This window comes from Belonocnema kinseyi, chromosome 9, assembly GCF_010883055.1.
Source record: "Belonocnema kinseyi isolate 2016_QV_RU_SX_M_011 chromosome 9, B_treatae_v1, whole genome shotgun sequence".
NCBI lineage: Eukaryota > Metazoa > Arthropoda > Insecta > Hymenoptera > Cynipidae > Belonocnema > Belonocnema kinseyi.
The window spans coordinates 25,031,328-25,051,620 of record NC_046665.1 but is presented as its reverse complement, the minus strand read 5'-3'; the positions used below and the strand labels follow the sequence as shown (position 1 = coordinate 25,051,620).

The 20,293-nt window shown below is 33.6% G+C and overlaps 1 protein-coding gene across 1 annotated transcript in view; it reads left to right on the top strand.

Annotated features, from left to right (window-relative positions):
* Nucleotides 1-20,293, top strand: part of LOC117179456 (GPN-loop GTPase 3) — a 53,815-nt gene that overhangs the window by 4,617 nt on the left and 28,905 nt on the right. Inside the window, exon 3 of the mRNA XM_033371283.1 lies at nucleotides 19,165-19,361. Within this exon, the coding sequence (XP_033227174.1) occupies nucleotides 19,306-19,361 (56 nt within the window). The 5' untranslated portion in view covers nucleotides 19,165-19,305. The remainder of the gene's footprint in view (nucleotides 1-19,164; nucleotides 19,362-20,293) is intronic.

Genomic DNA, 20,293 nt, shown 5'->3' with positions numbered 1-20,293 from the left:
AAGATTTACAGTCACAGAAGTTCATGGGGATAGTCTTTTTTAGCTTATCTACAGTTTACATTCCTGTGTTAATCCTAAAGTCCAGGAAATTTGCACTTCTGTATTCATTATAAAGCCTTTTCTTCATATTAAGGTAAAATATTCAGGTGTTTTCTGCTTTTTAGATTTGTTATTTCTTCAAAACATTTTACAACGTAAAAAATCCAGTTTTGAAGAGATTCGTACATTTGTACGTCTGCAACTTGTAGATTATAATTGTATCTGGAAAAAGTTATAAATGCGTTTTTATAAAATACAAAAGAGAATTGAGAGAATTACTTATTTCGCGAGAATTCCATAATACTGCATATATGGCGCTCCTAATTGAAAGTTTATGGTCATTTTTTTTGTAACTATCAGATTTCATACATGGTATACAATATATATAGAGCATTCTCACTCGTGACATCATGCGCTCCGAGCGGCCATCGAGGGAATAACAGTGCCCGTATTCCCCTATGGTTTGCATGTGTTGGCGGAGTTTCTAAAAAGTTTTTTTTTGTTTTTGCTTTTTGAAATGCACTGTCAATATTTGGCAAAATTGTCGAGACATGTCAAGACCCAATAATATAGAAAATTTGGAAAAATTATAAATTAATTAATTTTTCATAATCAATTAATAAGTAGTGAGTTTTCAGTTTATTAATTGGTGGAGTCTATTACCGGCGCCAGCAAGATTGTTGGTGGCCGGCTACTTTTCGCGAAGAGCAAAATACGAAATAAAAGAGAATTACGTATACAGTCATCCAAATACCTGAAAATATAATTTTTAATTTCAAAACTGATAAAAATCATGTTTGTAAAAAGAAAGATTGAAATACTCGGTACACGGAAATGGGATACTCGAAACGAGTTAGGATTCTGTTCATATCCTGAGAGTGATATGAAAAATGAGTGGGACTGCTGGTTAGGTATGAGGTTTTGATTGGGGGTGGGTGTCACCGAATGCAAACTCTCTCCAAAAAGTGGTGTGAAAAAACCCATAAAAAGGTTATGTATAAAAAATACGTACTGACAAAAAGTTACAGTAACGGTAAAAATAAATTATTATAAAATAAACCATTCAGGAATTCATTCTAGCCTCGCCATAAGAAGTTGGCAATAGTTAGGGACCAACATTATGCATGTGACCAGTCACAGGGGTGCCTTCTCGCCTCCTCAAGACGTTAGTAAAGGGGTAGGTGTGCGACCTTAAATTATTTCTTTGACCAGTCACTAGGGTGCTTTCCCGCCCCCACGAGTCGTTGGAAAAGGAATAGGGGTGCGCCCAAAGTTATTTCTGTAACCAGTCACAGGGGTGCATTTTCGCCCTCACGAGACGTCAATAGTAATTCTTGAGTCGCAAATGCGACTCTTACTCTAAAATGCTTAAAAGTCCCTTTCGTATGCTTGAAATATGCTTTTTGACGGTACAGATATTGTATATAAACTTCGTAAATAAAAAACTTAATTTTTTTAAAGTTTTAACATTGAAAACAATATTTGCCGGTGTTTTCATGTCTAGGTTTGCAATCAGCGCATCAACATATATCAATATACGATTTAAAACAAATGTAAAAAAGGAAAAAAAGCCGGCAGCATGCAATCTTGCCGGCGCTGGCAACCAACAATGTTTTCAGCGCCGGTAGGCTAGCCACTACGTTATTAATTGGTATGACTTTTAGAAATACCTTTTTACTCTTTAATAAGCTTTATGATTAAATATCTTGGATGGTGTGTTTATTTAAAATTTTATATTATTTTCTACGCAAGGTGGTAAACGCTTCTTATATTTTACAAAATGACACGGAATAAATAAAAGTTTAACATATTTCAAAGGTATTGCGAGATCTTAGGTTTTACTCATTGCATGTTCCTGCTCAAATGATGCCAACTTGTTCACAATTTTTCAATGTATCTTTTTCTTGATATTTTTAAATCCTGTGCTCGGAACAGGTCACTTAGTTCGTGCTAGAGAGATTTTTGTGAGAGCGAGAAACGTTGTAGACCTTTTTTAAGGTAGAAAAGACAATATTTATTATTGTCCGACAAGTCAAACAATTAACGCAACATTTAAGTCGGACCATTGAACTCTAAAACATTCCACATGTAAAACATTAGGGAAATATAAAAAAATTAACCTTTTGTGACACAAGGTAAACTGCTTAAGGGCATGTGATACTTAGAAAATTATCGATTTAACCAGTTTTAGGTTCCCCCTGCTTTTTTCCTAGAATAATGAATATTTGGTCTTAAAAAGTTGGGAAATTATAGCGAACATGCTAATGGACGTCCCCGCACACTTTTTTTGTGGGTTACTTCAAGACAGGGTGGTCACATATCAGGGAAGTCAGGGAAAATAAATTTTGTCAGGGAAATGAAGCAGCTGTCAGGGAAAATAGAAATTTATATGTTTTTATAATAGTTTGGAAACACTTCCTAATATCAATATAAATATTTTTTTAATGTACATTCTTTAAAAATATAATTCGATTCCTAGTTTTTTATTTGTAGTTATTTCTTTATTTACAGTTTTGATACATATTCTTTCATGCATATCCTTTAGTCAGAAAACCCAGCGGCTTTACAATGGGCTATGAATCGCTTTTGTAAAATCAAACCTAATTTAAAAAAATTACCCCCTGTAATGAAAAAAAGTTTCAAAAAAATGACTAGGCTAGATTTTTTTTCTATTTTTTTTGCTTTCTAATATGATATAAACACTTTTGTAAAATCAAACTTTATTTTAAAAAGCAACTCCCTGTGCTGCAACAACGTATTTAAAAAAAGGAAACTATCTAAATGGAAAACACTTATAAAATATTAACACGGTATTTTTAAAACATAACTAAGAAACAAAATTATGGCTGATACAGATTGATGCCAAAAATTGTATACATTAAATGCTGGGATTTTTGTGCTCCTAATTTTTGTGTTCTTTCTTTAATTTCCAAAGCCATATAAATCATTTTTGTAAAACATAGATGGAACTTACTTATAATATAGTAAGATGGTATTTTTAATCATAATTATTTCTCATCAAAGTTATTTTTCAGTCTAGGTGTGTTAATTTTTTCATATAGTTATTAAAACTATTTTTAATGATAAGTTGAAATCATTTTAAAATCCTAAAAACCACTTTTGTGAACAGGGATGCTGGGGATCTACATGTATGTTTTAACATACATTTTGGCTTTTATCTGTGTTTTATCTATGTTCTTTTATCTAAGAGAACCATTTGTCCAAATCGCATTCGAAAAAAGTGCATCCCGTTCTGTACAAAATTGTCATATAATACCAACAAAATTAAGATTAACTTCACGATAAGGGCAGTTTTTTGGGGTTAATGAAACTTGATCATTTACAGCATTGAGTCGATAAAAAAATCAATTGAACGATCTACCTGGATAACGTTGAATTTGTATGGGTTTCCCTAATGCAGTTGTCCAGAAATGCACATAGTCTACCACTAGTCAAATTCAGACGAATTTTGCGATAAGGGTATTTTTGTGGGGATACTAAAACTTGATTCCTTATAACATTGAGTCGATAAAAAAATCATGTGACCGATTTACCTGGATAAGGTCGAATTTATATGGGTTTCACTAAGGTAGGTACTAAAAAATGTACATATTCTGCCACCAATCAAATTCAGACCAATTTTGCGACAAGGGTTTTTTTTGCCATGCTAGAATTTCATAACTTAGAGCATTGGGTCTGCTAAAAAAAAGGTGACTGATATACCTGGATAATATACCTGGATAAGTTCGAAATTTGAGGAGTTCCGATAGTAGCAGAATCGAAAAGATTCGCAAAGGTCTTCTCATCAAATTAAGTCATATTTAACGTTATGGGTGGTTTCCTGGGGTAATCGATGACTTGATATTATGTGATAATTATGTACAGAACGGGATTTATTTTTTTATGAATGTGATTTTGGGCAAATGGTCATATGTATATCCCCAGCATCCCCAGTCACACGTCTGCTTTTTAGGGTTTTGAAATTATTTCAACTTATCTTTAAAAATAGTTTTAATCACTATTTGAAAAAATTACTTTAGAAAAAGTCTGCTCTCAAAAAATTTTCAATCATTCTGAACATTTAGATTGTTCGTTATATGAACATGGATTTTTTTCGTTAAGAATTTGTTGTGTTGGAAGTTATTTAAAGATATTAAAAGGTGCATCGAAAAAGGGAAATTATATTTTTTGTATATACACACATAGACTGCAAAATATTTTTGTAAAAGATGTTGCAATTTTAGCTTATACATTATGAGGGTTATTTTTGTAAAGATTAGGGGTGAGAAATAATTATGCTTGAAAGTAACATTTTACTATTTTATAAGTAAGTTCCATCTATGTAGATAACTAACTTTTTCAATACGTGTTTTCATTGCAGAGTGTTGTTTTTTTATCTAAGGGTTAATTTTTTGTATTCGGATACAAATACGGGGGTTGTTTTTGTAACGATTAGGGGTGAAGAATAATTTTGGTCCTCAGTTATGCTTTAAAAATACTATGTTAATATTATATAAGTATTTTACACCTAGAGATTTTCTTTTTTTAAATAAGTTTTTGTAGAACAGAGGGTTGCTTTCTAAAATTAAGGTTTATTTAAAAAAAAGTGCTTCATATCACATTGGAAAGCAGATAAATAGAAAAAAATCTATCCTAGTCATTTTTTAATACTTTTTTCATTACAGGGAATAATTTAAAAAAATAAGGGTTCATTTTACAAAAGCGATTCATAGCGCATTGTAAAGCAAAAAATAACAAAAAATCTAACCTAGTCATTTTTTTTTAATTTTATGAGTTTTTTTAGAGGGTACCCCGCTGAGTTGACGGCAAGCTAGCGCCGCCCTGTTTTCTCGAAACCAAATAGAGAAAAAAAATTTTTTTGGGTGAATATTAGCAACAACAAAAAATAGCAAAATATATCCATTATATGACATTTTGTTTTTCGTTAGTGGCGCTGCTGAGTTGTTTGACCTTAATTAATCTATATTGCCATGTAAAGCGCATTTTCTGGCTTGTTTAACTATTTTGCTTGGCACATTATTGAAACCTTATTCGCTTTTTTAACAATTTCCTGTCAGGGAACTTCGTCTAAGTGTCAGGGAATCGTCAGGGAAATTTGGAAAATTCAATCTTGTGGACACCCTGCAGTAGTTTTTGCAGACTTAAAGAAAGCTTTTGACAGTTAGCCACGGTATTTTAATTGAAAAGCTATCTAAAATAGATGCCCAAGATAAAGATTTCAATTTGCTAAGGACATACCCTTTCAATAGGAAACATTATGTTTATGTGAACGGTAAAGAAAAGTAAAGAAGTCACAGTTAACCCTCGCACTGTAAATGGGGGTCGCTTTGACCCTGACGAAATTTACTTAAATCGATTACCCCGAAATAAGAAAAGGGCCCAATCTCTATCTCTTCCCTTAAAAATTGTACGCAGGTAGAAAATCTACCATTTTTTAGGGCGGGAACAGAGCTTGGGCTCTTTTCTTATTTCGAAGTAACTAACTACAAGCAGGAAAATATATTGAGACTCGAGAAGCAACCAGTGTAGTGAACCTGGGTTTTAAACACAATCTCTAATGAGATATTAAAATCACCATTTTTCATCGATATGGTCCGTGACGCAATAGGATGATTCGGCTTGGCGTAATCACCTTTTCCCTACTTGAATTTACTTGAAAGAAATGCACACATATCAGTAAGTTATATGGCTTCGTTATCAATTTGCGATACGCTATGTTTCTCAAACATAAAACTCCTCATCTGCACCCTTTTTAAAATGGGACTTAGACTGGGTAGCTTTTCAAACAACTACACTGAGAAAAAAGTACTCTTGAATCAAAAGTGCTGGTGCTTTTGAATTCTGCATTATTAATACAATGGTTTATGTCAATAATCCAATAAATTTTGTTTTGAGTGAAATAATTTGAGTTTTTTTAATAAAAAGTACACTACTATAGGTTAAAATATTGATGATCATATGAAGCTCAAGCATATAAAGTTAAGAAAAATAAATGCACATTTATTTCGAACAAATGTTGTATTTAAAGTGTTAAATATACTTTTGAATTAACAAAGTATCCTTTTAACTTCTAGAGAAAATTATTTCCGCGAAACAAAGATAATTTCGATTTAATAGTATTTACTGTAGTTACAATGAGTGGCGCTTTTGAATACATTCAAAATCATACACTATCAGATCTACAGCATCTGTGATAGAAATGAAGAAAAATAAATGTTGAGTCATCTGTATATTCTATTATCATATGTAGATATGTATATCTTTCTAAGGTAAAAGATTTCAAGGTGAAGAAAAATCATGTTGTATGAAACATAAATGCAAATATTTAGAAAATTGCGTAACCGTATGTAAGGCATAGTAAAATTGAACCAAAAGTATTGAACCTCTCCAATCTATAAAATATTTTTTATGATTCATCAGCCTATACAAATGGGTTAAATTAATATATTTTCGAATCTTCCAAAAAAATTGGCCACAATCAAATAGAGCTGGAAATATATACAAAACACACTGAAACATATTTCTAGCCGATGTGATTGGTGTATTAAATTTTGTTTCAAAGTTTGAACTTGGCAATTTGTGAGCGGACGGCCGAAAAATCCCGAAAAATAAAACTCCAAAAATGGTAAAGTTGCCGAAATATAAAAACCCCGAATAGAAAAATTCTTGAATAATAAAATTCACCACAGTTTAGAATATGACCCTATATGAAAATTTTATGGCAACAAAATTTTCGACAGAAAATTACCGAATTATAAAATGGCCGAACCAGGAAATTACAGAATTTAAAGAATAAAAAAAAAGGTTTTGTTGAATATTATTTTTTTTATTGGAATAAACTAATACTTTTATCAGAGAAATTTCTTTAATGTTCAAAACTGTATAAAATAATTTTTAAAAATGTTAAATAACAATAATGAAAAAGAATGTATTTCTGAATAATCAATTTTGTTTAGAAATATGCAGTCTTTAAACTAATTTCTTCATATAATTTTTATAAAATTATTGTTATTTAAAATTCAACAAATAATTTTCATATAGTTTAAACATTGATACAAAATTTCTTTGATACAGATATTTGGTTATTGTGTTTTTAATAAATAAATAATATTTATTTTTAAAGAACAGAAATTTGTTAATTCCTATAATTCAGGAATTTCATAATTCGGAAATTTTTAACGGGGATTTTATTATTCTATAATTATTTTATAATATTATATTATTTTATAATAATATATATTTTATAATATTGTTTTATAAATATGTAAGAATTTATTTAAAAAATAATATTACACATTTTGTACAAGTAATTATTGAATAAATATTCAGAGTAAATATTTAAGTCAAAACTTAAAATAAAAACGAATAAAAGAAATGGATTCTATTATACTATTTAGCTTGAAACGATGCAAAATATGAATGTTACAAATGTTTTTTTTATCTAACAATGTCTATTGTTAATCAGTAATCACTTTTCGCAATTATTAATTCAGTTAAAATTTATAATGTAGAATATTGTTACAGAAAAATTAACTGACATTTATTAATTTACTATTTTACTCTCATTCCCAGACAGGATTGTTTATATCTACAAGATTTGACTGTAATTAAATTCTTTTTGAAGTGTACATTAAAGTTATTATAACTTCTTATAATTCTATTTAAAAAAGAGAAAAGTGGAAAAAAAATTAGCGAGATATGGCTTTAAAATTTTTATTTCTTGAGAAAAATTGTCTTAACACAAAACACCATAAAAATTTGAAAAATATATTTTTTTATATTGATTAAATTTTAAATTACCTAAGGACGTTTAAAAATTTATTTATTGTTCGTAGTATATTTGTGGATGATAATCGAAGCAAAAACATTTGAAACATAACGTCTTTCCACAACATGGGCAATAAATTACGATAAATTACGATTATGCAAATAAATGAATTGAGAAGTGTCTGCATAATAGTTATTTCCCAATAATTTTACTGTTTCAGAGGGGAAAAAATTGATCGCCGAAGGCATTAAAAATTATCATTTGACATATTTAATATGCGAAAAAAAAAGTTGTCAAATAAAAGATTTGAACTAGCGACAGACTGTACGTTAGATAGGCCCTTTACCAATTGGCCAGTGACGCTGGCTGAAAAGAGCAGCGCGTGACTCGGTAGGCATTTGGCAGCCCCGGCGACCGTGATTTTCATACGTTTATAATTTTTAAACAAGGTCGACTTACAAAAAAGCCGGGACACGTATCTCATTAATAAAAAGAGATATTTCGGATTCCAGTCGTATACAAAACGTATATTTATACAAGATTGGAACCAGAAATACCTCTTTTTATCAGAATGAATCAACGTGAAAGCATTAAATCTATTATCTGTCTAATTATTTTTTACATACTATCAATTGATAATAGGTTAATCAAAAAGTCAGTGCAGCAGAGGAGGCATTTCCCTTGTAAGTCCAGAAGTGTCGAATGAATGCCATCAGTATTTTATGGTTTCGTCCTCAGCGTGGCGTCGTAGCATTAGGGATAAGGCGTGCGATTTTAAGCGAGCGGTGCGTGCGTTCGATTCTCGGCGATAGCGGATATTTTAATAAAGTGCGTTTCTCATAAGGTATAAGTAATACGTCTTCCCTAACCAAAGGTGTAAATTCTTTAGATTTTAATTTCTGGAAAACAAATTTATATTGAATTTTAATCAATATTTTCCGTATTTGAATCTGAAATTCCTGCTAATAAATTATGGCAGTGTACTATACAGTTAAACTTTTCTACTGTTGCAACGATCACGTGGAGTTAACTTTATAATATTTTACTATTAGTTAGAGGACATCTTGAGTTGAGTCTAATCATTTTTTTAATAATTTAATAATATTTCAATTGAATTAAGAAAATAAGAAACAATAGCATATGCTTTCGAATTTATTATATATGCATTTGACCGAGCGCGAAAGCACCGTTTGATGCTTCAAACCAATATTTCATTGTTTCAGAAGTATTTTTTTCTCAGTGTAGTATTCAGAAACGTGATAATTGAGCGTTACACCTGCCCCCTGCTAGCTATTTGGAAAGCGAGCTGGGTAAAGTTTTAATTTAAAAAGAAATATAAAAGACTCGGAAAATAAGTATCGAGATTTTTGTCTGAATGTAAGCGGAGATAAGTTTGTTCAATACTCCAAATTTCTACTGTTAAACTTGTTTGAGAGCAGCGATTTCGCATTATACTTATTTTAGAAAAGTGAATTTAATTTTTGCGGTTCTTTTAACATAGAATTCATTTTGGGAGTTTACTGTTATTTTTGTGTGATACGTGATCACTTTTTCTTTATTTTCTTAATAACATTAAGGAAAGGTTTTTATTTCTAGAGGAAATAATAATAGGTAAACAGAAAAAGGGGGGGGGGGGGATTTCGATCCTAGCGTTGTTTAGAATTTATTTTATGATTTTGTTTTGTTTTTGTGATTAGTTATCACATTTAGCGTGTGTTATTTTGCGGGCTGTAATTTAACCTTAGTTGAGGTTAGCACGCCTTTCGTTGCCGGCAATTATTGTCCTGAGGACGTACTACACCTTGCAAGCAATTTCCTTTGCCACTTCTTCTCTGTCAGCCATTAGAATTGGATGTTTTCGGTAGAAATATGACTTGTTATATTTGGTTTATAGCTGTTATCCGCATGACAATTTTTGACCTTATTTTGAAACGGATGCGTTGCAGCGAGGGTATGACTTTTCATTAATTAATGTTAATTTATTCTTATAAAAGTCTTACTCACCTGGTTGATGAGCAGTGGTATCGCAGCAAGAGGAAATTAGGTAAAGAAACCCAGTGTTATACTCGGTTTTCGGTTTTGTGTATTTATCGGAACATGGAGTAATATCATCGGGGGAAAATAATAGTTCGTCAAGCGAATCAGGTGTTTTATTATCGCTTGTGAATTCAACAGAATTTTATTTTTCTTGAAGAGAATACATGCTTTTATCTAGATTACAAATATCACTTTTTTCATCGTCTTTTTGAGATTTAATTTGTCGTTTAATGGTTAAGTGTTTTTCCTGGTCACGTAAACTTAAAGTGGCGATTGAGTTTTCGGTTTTTATTTTGTTGTCTGTACAATTTATCATTGGTCATTTTATTTTGTTTTTAAGTTCCACCGTTACGTTCATAGATAACAAGGGATTGATCCGTTTCCCGAAAGTATTTCATTATAATCATGATCATTCGAAAGTTCATTTTCCGTCTTCGATTCGTTTTCATCCACGATACATTCGAGTAAACGAACATGTTTGTTTTCAGAAGATGAATTTTGATAGGATCTGTTTGTGTTTTAAGATTGTTGACAATCTCCGTACTCGGCAGTGTTTTTTTTTATTTGTAGTAATCATTACGACGATAAATACCCTTTTTGCACGTTTGCGTTCCAAAAACAGGTTTAAAACATCTTTTAATTTTCCACTCTCGATCAAGAGTATTTGTGTTTGAATTTGCCTGCGTTGTATCGTTCCGAGCGATCTATGAGATCCTAGACCTTTCGGCTCCGGCGCGACTTTCCATCCGTCGTTACGATTTCCTACTGGGTGTTCTGATTGGCTTCTCAAAGCCCGTGGGTCTATTCCGAGTGTCCTGTGCACCATGGCCTTCGCCTGTTGGACTTGAGTGGCTTGCATTCTCATAAGCAAGCCATGGTTTCGGTTTAAACTGCTTGCTCCATCGCAAGTTTCAAGCACATCTAAAAGATCCGAGTACATTTCTACCTTTTTCATAAAAATGGCATTTTTTGCCTCTTCAGTGAAGTGCCTGTAGAGTTGCTAAACTACGTCCGATTCCGGAGGTGGGAGAATAAAATCTTTAACATTTGAAACCACTTTTATCGCGTGTTCGATCATGGTTGAATTTTCTCGATTGTCGTGGAATCTGTATTCTAATATACTTGCTATTTTTCTACGAATATTTTCGTTCCAGAAACGTTTAATGAATGCTTGGGCCATTCCCATTAAACTTGAATACGTTAGATGTAGTTTGTACGAAGTTACATTTTCGTTTGGACTGAATCGCTCGTTAATTTTTTCTTGATTTGCTTCAAGACCTAAGATACGTAATTCGGGTACCACTTTCGCAGATGATACTGAGGCGTGATTGGCCATTATTTCGGCAGTTATGTGATAGTCTTATCGTACGGTTACCCCTTTCTACGTCCGCCTGCGTCTCCGGCAATATTTCTTTCCCCTCAACATCCTTCTGCAGCCTATCCGCCAACACCATCGCGTGTACTTTCTGCGACATATTCATTAGCGCACTCCATCTATAATTTTCCTGTCTCTCCCTACCCCCTTTTATATACAGTGGCATGATCAACCCCTCCCTCCACACTCTTGAGAATCCCTCCCCCTCCATACTTTGTTCACTACCTTCATCAGCCTCTCCCTTACCTCTTGTGTGCTAAAACAGCCATGCTTCGTTCTCTACCCTGTCCAGCCCTGCTGACTTAGACCTTTTCAACTTCCTTCTCTGCTTCTTAATCTCCCCCCCCCCCCCCATTCAGAACCTCCCGATCTAGCTCCTCGTTCTTCTAAAACCCTGAAATGATTCTTTACAAAATGGCTTCCATTCCTCATTCCCTATCTTCTCACTTATCCCCGCCCTACGTTTCCTAAACCTATTAATTTTTTTTCGCACGTCCCCTTCTGTCTTACCGCTTCTAAACTCCTCTTCCAGATCTATCTCCTTTTTCTGCTCTTCTTACATATCAATCTAACCTCCTTCCACATTTCGATGCACTCCTCCCTTCTCGCGGTTCCCTCTTTCCACTTCTTGTACTTCCTTTTCACCTTTTTTCCATCTTTTTACATTCCTTATCCCACCACGGCTTCACTATTCCATTCTTGTTCTTTCTAAATACCTTCTTTTGCACACGTCCTTTCACTTTCTCTTTCAGATCCTCCCATATCCCTTCCACTAAATCCCCTTCAAAATTTACCTTTCTAAAGTGCTCCTGATACTTCTCATCGTCTCCCTCGTACATTTCACCCTCTCCTCTAATGACCCTTTTTGCCCACCTTGCCTTCCGTCATCGTTTCCTCTTATCCACAATTTAAACGGCTGATGATCTTAATTTATTACCTTATTCTTCGATCTTCTTCCAAAACTTTGTCTCTCCCTGTAGAAGCTCCCTTCGCCTCCCATTCTCGCATTATAGTTCTCTCCTAGTACCAACATACCCTCCTCCCTTTCGCATAGCAAGTCTTTCACCCTTTCCTTAATCCTTTCCATCCCGTCCCTATTGTAAACTGTCACAAATTTGCAGGTCATCCCTCCTATCTTCACTGTCCTCATTTGCACCGCCTCCCCGTCTCTTGCGTCATGAACTTCTTCCTACAGTCTATCCATAATCCCTGCTATAATTCCCCCGATAGCCCTTTCTTTCTCCTTTACTCTAACCATCTCCTGGAGGGTCCACCTATACCCCCCTGGCAACCTTGACTGTATTCGCTCCCATTCCTTTATCTCTACCCACGTCTATACTAGTCCCACAATGTAAAGCACCTTCATAATAACAATCTTACTCTGAAGTTATTTCATGTTAAGAATATATTTAAGTGTCAAATTTTTTACAATTGAAATCAATTCGCAAGAAAGTGAATATCTTTGTTTTGTTCTCGTACGAGTTGTTTCAAAATTGTTAAATTTGAGACTTATTGTTTTATATATTTGATATATTTATCTATTATTTATTAGAAACGTTGGCTGTTTCTTTAATATCATTATAACAGGAAGAATTTTGTGGAGACTTGGAATAAGTAGAACCATTTACGTAGCGGGATATGTATTTGTCTATTATCACCAGAAATTTATTTAGGAGAGAATCGGTACGTTTTGGAAAATTTTAAATTTCAAATTTTATTTGTTAGTGTTTAAATATATAAAAGCGGAATCTAATTATATTGTCCTTCCGTTGACTGTGATAAACAATAGTCTGAGTAGAAAGTACTTTTAATCCCTAGTGAGTGGAAAAATGAAGTTAGCAAAATTTATCTGTAGCAGGGAGCGTATATCATACGAACGTTTGAAATGAAAGTATCAAACTTGTTTCTCGGGACACTGGTCTTATACATTTTTCGATTTTTTCGTCACCGACCCGAAAAGCGAGATTATAGAACCGACCGAAAGTCAATATACTATATACATGCATTTTTTTGCCCCATTTAAAAAAAAAGAGTACTTTTTGTGCGTGAGCAAGGTACCCTATTTAAAGATTTCGTCCCCACGGTACTCTATATTTCAAGTAATTTATATTAGGATCGAATCGTTTAAGAGTTGCACAATTCACTTCTGCAGGGGTAATGCAAATGTAACTGCCGAGGAAGTTAAATTATGAGGTTCGATTTATTGATTATATTTTGATCTACGATGAAAGAAGAAACTCCAAACTTGAAATAAAATTTTCGTTTTCATCCCTGCCCAGGGAAATTTAATTGAAATCGATCTACTTTAATCGCAAAGTTGAAGTCAATTGAGAGTTTTGGTAAAAAGCAATTCAATTCAAAGATGGTGAATTGTATTCAATTTCCAATTGCTAAATTTCAGTAAATCAAAGATATGCAACATAACTGTTACACCGATCTATTTTAGTGGGTTGTTTTATACAATGACTAATATGCTATTCGAAGTGCGTTTTTAATGGTTTTTAATTAATCTTAGCAAATATGTTAAAAGTTTAGAATTCATTTATTTCGCCTAGGCATGGAAAACCGCAGTGATTACATTATATTTCTTGAGCATCTAAGTTTTTATTAAAGTTTTTATAAATATTTAAAGATTTTGTCTTTTGTCGTTGGGCTCAGCATTCCAAGAGACACGTTTTCATAAATTTTCATATTTCTTCCAAAATTCACCATGTTCGCCCACATTTTGTGATTTTGACTGAAGTGCGTGCACAAGGTGTGGCACAATGCAATATGTTTACAATCACTCTGTGACGAAATTTTGCGGCGCGTACATGCGCGCAACATGAGTACCCAGTGGGCTAAAAAATCTTTAATTTATAAATTAACAAAATTTATTATTCAATGCTTATAAAAACTATAAATTGCATTTTCAATAAGGGTGCCGTCCTGTAGGTGTAGCGTAACAGAATCACAAAGCAGAATATCATAGATGTGAAAGAGATAGAGAATCTATATTTTTTTATCATGAGAGTGAAAGATATAAATAGATCTGCCCGTCTCTTTCACTTTCGCTTTACGCCGCCGTTTCCTGCGCATATGGGACTGCGCGGAATTAGCCGGCCGCGGAATCGCCTGTCCTCGGAGTCTTATGCCTTCCCAGATTAGAGCTTCCCTTCAGTGAAAATATAAAATTAGAAATTGTCGTCTGCTATGTATAGTGTCGAGTGTGTTATTATTAAGTTTGTTTATGCCACGTGTCAGTTGGTGTCACGAACGCAGTGATAATGCTTGTATAATTTATACAATGATGTGAATAATGACATTAAAGCAAGAGGAGAAATATAAAAACAATAGAACACAAGTATAGATATTGAGGATTTCGCGTCTAACACCTCTCTCTTTCTGTACCCTACTACCCGAATCACAGCCCTTACAAAAACAACGCGACATTATTGTATAACTTATTATATAGGTTTTTAGCACTGACACTTTGCACAACAATTTTTTCCCACTAAGCACGAACAGTTTGCAATTGCACAACGGTATTAATAGGTTATAGTTATACCGGTTCCAAATTTACATCACATGTTCTCGTAGTTCCTAGAGTTTCCGCACGTAGCGCTATCATCTGGGAAGAGATGAAAATTTGATGACAGTCGATCGCGATTGTGGGCTTTTTTCCACCATCCCCGCTATAGGCGTGGTATTTTGTTAATAAGTTCCGATACATTTATTTAATTCAACCTTTTTATTTACCTCTTTTAATATAAATAAATAATTTTAGAATAGTCAACCCACGCGTAAGGAGTGTTTGCTTCATTCACGCACGCGCGCGACTCGCATGGCGTGCGTCACATATGCGCCTCCACGGATGGCGCAACTGATGGATGATCGGAACGTACGTCGTGCGGATTAATCCGCACACATGCCTCCACAGTGCGCGCACCCTGTGCACCAATTGTTATGTGGATTTATTACGCTGTTTCTTTAGTATGGACAACTCGGCTGAAACGAAATTTATTTCGAACATGGTAAATTTCATTTTATTTGTAATTGCTAAATTGCAATTAAAAAATTCGTCCGCGAACTACGTTGAATGACTGCAACTGCAGTTAGTTGCAGGTGTGCAATGGATTAAGTACACCGTTCTATTGCAGTGGATTGTTTGGCAATTCTGTAAAGAGACTTGTTAAAGAAATTGAGCGACTTGCAATGTAAAGCACTTTTTTAAAAGATCTACAAAATCTTTTATAAAATTGCTGCTGACCTAATATATAATTTGTTCAATATGCATTAATCTCGAACGTTTATGCAGCTCTTCGCTAGTTTTGCTTCGTAGACTAAACTACCCAGGACCCACCGTAACAAGGTTACTGCATTCAGAATCTCACCCTACATCTATTCATCCAACGACAGAAAAGTGTAATCAAGCCCTGACCTCAATGCAAGCTTAGTCCTGAGAAATCGATCCCATTATTTTTTGGTGATTGTTGCGCTAGCTTCAGTCAAAAGCTTGACAGTCCTTTATACTACTTTTAAATGATAAAATCTTGCGCAAATTATTGAGGATTATTCTATACTTTTTTTAGTAAATTCGCGTGACTGTGAATATGAAATTAGTAGGAAATAAAGACAAATGAATCATAAGAGATGCTAGAGAATAACACAGAAGTCTCTCTTGTGTATAGGTAGTATAGGTAAGATTCAAATCACCTGACATCCACTGACCAATAATGACACCAAATTTATATCATACCACAACGATATACTGACAGTCGTGTGATTAAATGCAGGCTGTGGTCACTAATATAGGCAACCGCGAAGACACATACTTTGATCCTGTTTTGCGGGCTCGTTAAATGGCTCTGTAGTACTTTCCCCCGCTTCACGTCGCTCAGGGGCCAAAGTTTGATCTACCTCTCTTACTCCTTCGTTGTTTTCCGAACGTCAGCACATGTGAAACCTAACCCATTAAGAACTGTTTGAGAGCTGATATCTAATTTGTTGTCATCATTTTCGACCTGGTGATTATCGTTGCAGTACACAACTGAACACTAAAAGAGGAAGCGGTACCTTCTGTATTATTACCATAAAAACAGAGTAATATTTTGAGAAAGGTACCTGCCGATAAGAAAATTGATGTCGAAAGTGATTACAAAATTTAAATGAAAACTGCTTTTAAACATACTACCATCATCTTTCGTTTTTCCTTAGAACATGTTTTTATGAAAAAAGCAATAGAAAAACAAGCAGAAATATATAAATAATTATTTCGGTAATTATTTATGTATTTTTATTTGTTTTTCTGTTGGTTTTTTCAATTTATTAAGTTTTTAATTACATTATCTACAAATCATCTAGATATAACCTCAAGTATCTATTGTCTTATCTTAAAAACCTGTGGGCTCGTTTGACGGCACCACCGTCGATTATCGGTCTGCACTTTTAAAGCATTGAGTGACCACAGCCTGATTAAATGTGAGATTCCGAAAACACCTTGCTGATCGACGTGAAGTTGCACTCGTCTGGTGTTAAATGTGTCAGAACTGGAGGCTCTGTGACTTCTACTGCCTTTAGATACATATACCTATAAGCCAATTCTGGGGAATGCATTTTTCGGACATCAGGAATGCATAAAAAGGCTCGAAATCTCATTCTACGAGCAAGAGAAACTGCTACACACAAGCAATTGCAGAAATCGTACACCCTGAACCACAGAAGCGAGGAAAGGTGCAAATGGAAAAATCTTAAATCAGCTGTTCTGTTTTTCGTCATACAAAAGTTAAACTTCTAGGCCACAGATTATACGGTGTCTATAACATGTGATGCAGTAAAAGTCACAAAGCCTCCAGTTCTGGCACATATACCGCCAGACGAGCTACAACTAATGGTTGATAAGCAAGGTGAACTACTAGTTGATTTGCACAAGTTTCCAACGAGATTGGTCCGTTAGGGAAAAGCTGGCATGGAGAAAGTGAATCCCGTTATTTAATACTAAATCGCAATTAAAAATCTATAATAAAATTAGGGGTATATTTTAAACACACGACAGGGCTAGCGAAGAGCTGCATTAATGTTACAGATTAATGTACATAATAATTCCGAAAATTATATATTACGTTACCAGCAATTTCATAAAAGATATTTTGCCCTTGTAAACAAATACATTTATTTTAGCTGTACTAGTTATTTATTTGTTTCTGTAAAATTTCAAGAAAATTTCTATGTACAAATTGTTTACAATTATTCTGACATTTAAAAGGTCGAAAAAGCTGTTTTATATTTTCCAATAATATTACTAATAAGCAAGATTAAAAATACAGGCCAATTAAATAATTTGTTTAATTTACCTTTTTTATTAATTCTTTTTATTTTCTCGCAAATGGTTGGTTGTATCGAAACATTTCTTCAGCGTAAAGAATATTATATACCAAAAGTACCGCTGCGAAGTATTATTGGCGTATTCTGTTCTGACGTAATTATTAATGCTTATTTCGTGATCACTTTGCTTTCGCATAAGTATCAAATTTTCCTTCCTTACAGAGGGAAGTTTTTCTCTAGTTCTGTTACAATGACTAAATGTTTGACTTCTTTTTTTTACTTTCTAAGTCGCTCTTGATTAATCAAGAAAGTTCATCGAAAGTTCGTCATCAGATCAATTGATGTTTTTCGAAGACGAAAACAATTACACAAAATACAGAACTGTTGCATTCCCAATATAAAAATATCTTTTTCTAAGCAAGGTAACTTATTTTATTTAAAAACTAAAAAACGGTATTTGTGCACCATGGAATGTCTAAAAATTGTTTTCAAAAGGTGCATCGACGCATCTCGAAAATGATAACAAATATATCAATTTATAAATAGGTACTAGTATTTCATCGTAAGTAATGTTGAATTTTTAATGCCAAAACAGTTTTTCTCATAGGAACATGGTAATATATTTTTCTTCTTCTTTTTTTCTTATAAAATAAAAAAAACACTTCTAATTGGCCGATCTAGCTCAAAATCCTATCACAACTGGATAATAACGGGAGCTACAGTTCGGCGAAATTATATGACCATGGCTTGTTTACTTTTTAAAAAATGGTAAACAGAAAGAAGTTACATACATGCATACAAACCCTCCGTCTATGAGGAAGCAAGCAGGTGCTCGGGGTTTTTCGAAGCTTGTTTAAAAACTGTTATGCTACTTGAGTTTAAGGCTATTGTTTAGTAACAAAATTTTGGCAATTGAAATCATTTCACAAGAAGAAAGCTGTATCCTATTGCTTGAAATTACGAATCTTTATTTCAACATTTCGAATTCACTTTAATTTAGTATCTTTTTGCAGGGGTTGCTTTCTCATGGAATTTTTCATAACTTCATGAATTTTATACAAAAAAGGAAACGTATAAAAACTACAAGCAATTGTTCTCCGTTAAAGTTTAAACTTTTATTACTGATTATCTTTCTATTATTTATAAGTAATTTTGGCTGTTTCTCCGATATATGCAGATATGACTGTGCTATGTTTATTATGTATGCACCGACTTTTTAGAAAGGTGGTAGTAAAATAAAAACTAAATTAAACCTTTAATCACCTTGAATTACGAGCTTATTCTTTCTTGATAATTTTTTTCTCATATCCCACTTCTTTATCAAAAGAGTACTCTTTGAGCCCAGAAAAAGTAGCTTATGAGTGTGACAAAAAGTACCTTCCAGTCCCTATTTTTGATCCAATAGTAATCAGATCCAGATCTGATTATTTTTTCCCTGAAGTCATGTAAAATGTGAGCGGTGTCCTGTAACTTTCATCCGAATTTACCCTGTCATAAGATTATATATTGATTTTGATCATTTCTTTCTCGTGAACCAAGTTCAGGTTGAGTTTGAGATAGCGAACAACCCTTTTGGCATAGTCTTTTTCGAGGGCAACTAAATAAAACTTACTTTTTCCAGTCCACATACTGCTCAATCATTCAACAACAAGCGGCTGACGAGAACAGAATAATAGAGATTGTAAACTTAGATCCTGCAGCTGACTATTTCGTGTATGAACCTTTAGCTGATATAAGAGAACTCATTCACGTGGACGATACAATGGAAGATCCAGAGTTGAAATTTGGTCCTAACGGAGGTCTCGTTTATTGCCTGGAGTAAGTACTATCCTTTCTTTTTAAAATATCAAATTGAAATCACACTAAAAACCCTACATGTGAAAAAATTCTACCAAGTACATAAATATTAATATTTTAGTTATTTATTTTCAAGATAATCAAAGTTGTGAAATCCAAAAATAAAACCAATTATGAATAGTAGAAGTTTTATGAATAAAAGTGTTCTTTGATAAATGATATTAGTTTAATCAATACATTTTTTAGTTTTATAAAAAGACTGACATTTTAAAGAAATAAAAAAATATTAGCGAGGTTAACAGCTACATAAGCAACAACAACCCCAAAGATTAGATCTTACTTGCATGGATAGCGATGCTTCAAACCTTTGATTAAGTCAGGAAGAACTTTTACCGGAGACGGAAGGATTTGTCATTGCCATCCAGGACAGGGTAATCAAGACGAGGAATTACCAAAAACGCATCCTTAGTATGGCGGCAGTTTTTGACAGATGCCGCCTTTGTGGAGATCTCAATGAGAACATCGAGCTCATCATTGATGGCTGTACGATACTCGCCGCGCAAGAATACACGCGCTCACTTAAGGATGTTTTTTAAATCATTGACCAAAAATTGCCCTAAACACTGGTTTACTATAAAGATTTGAGCCGCATTACAAATATAGTCTAGTTAAAGTACAAGAGAACGAACACTATCTCTTTTACTGTGATAGGACTATTCTGACTGACCCCTTAGTCAGACACAATCGTCCAGATATCCTGTGGTTAGATAAATGTGCTCAACAAGTGAAAATAATATACATAAGTGTGCCCCTTATTAACAACATTAGGCTTCCATATACTGAAAGATCCAGAAATACGAGGGTGGATTGATAAGTTTCCGGCCTGACCAAGAGATGGCGCCACTAGGCCTACCTTAAGGTGGCGTTCTATAGTACCATCCTTAGATAGCTTG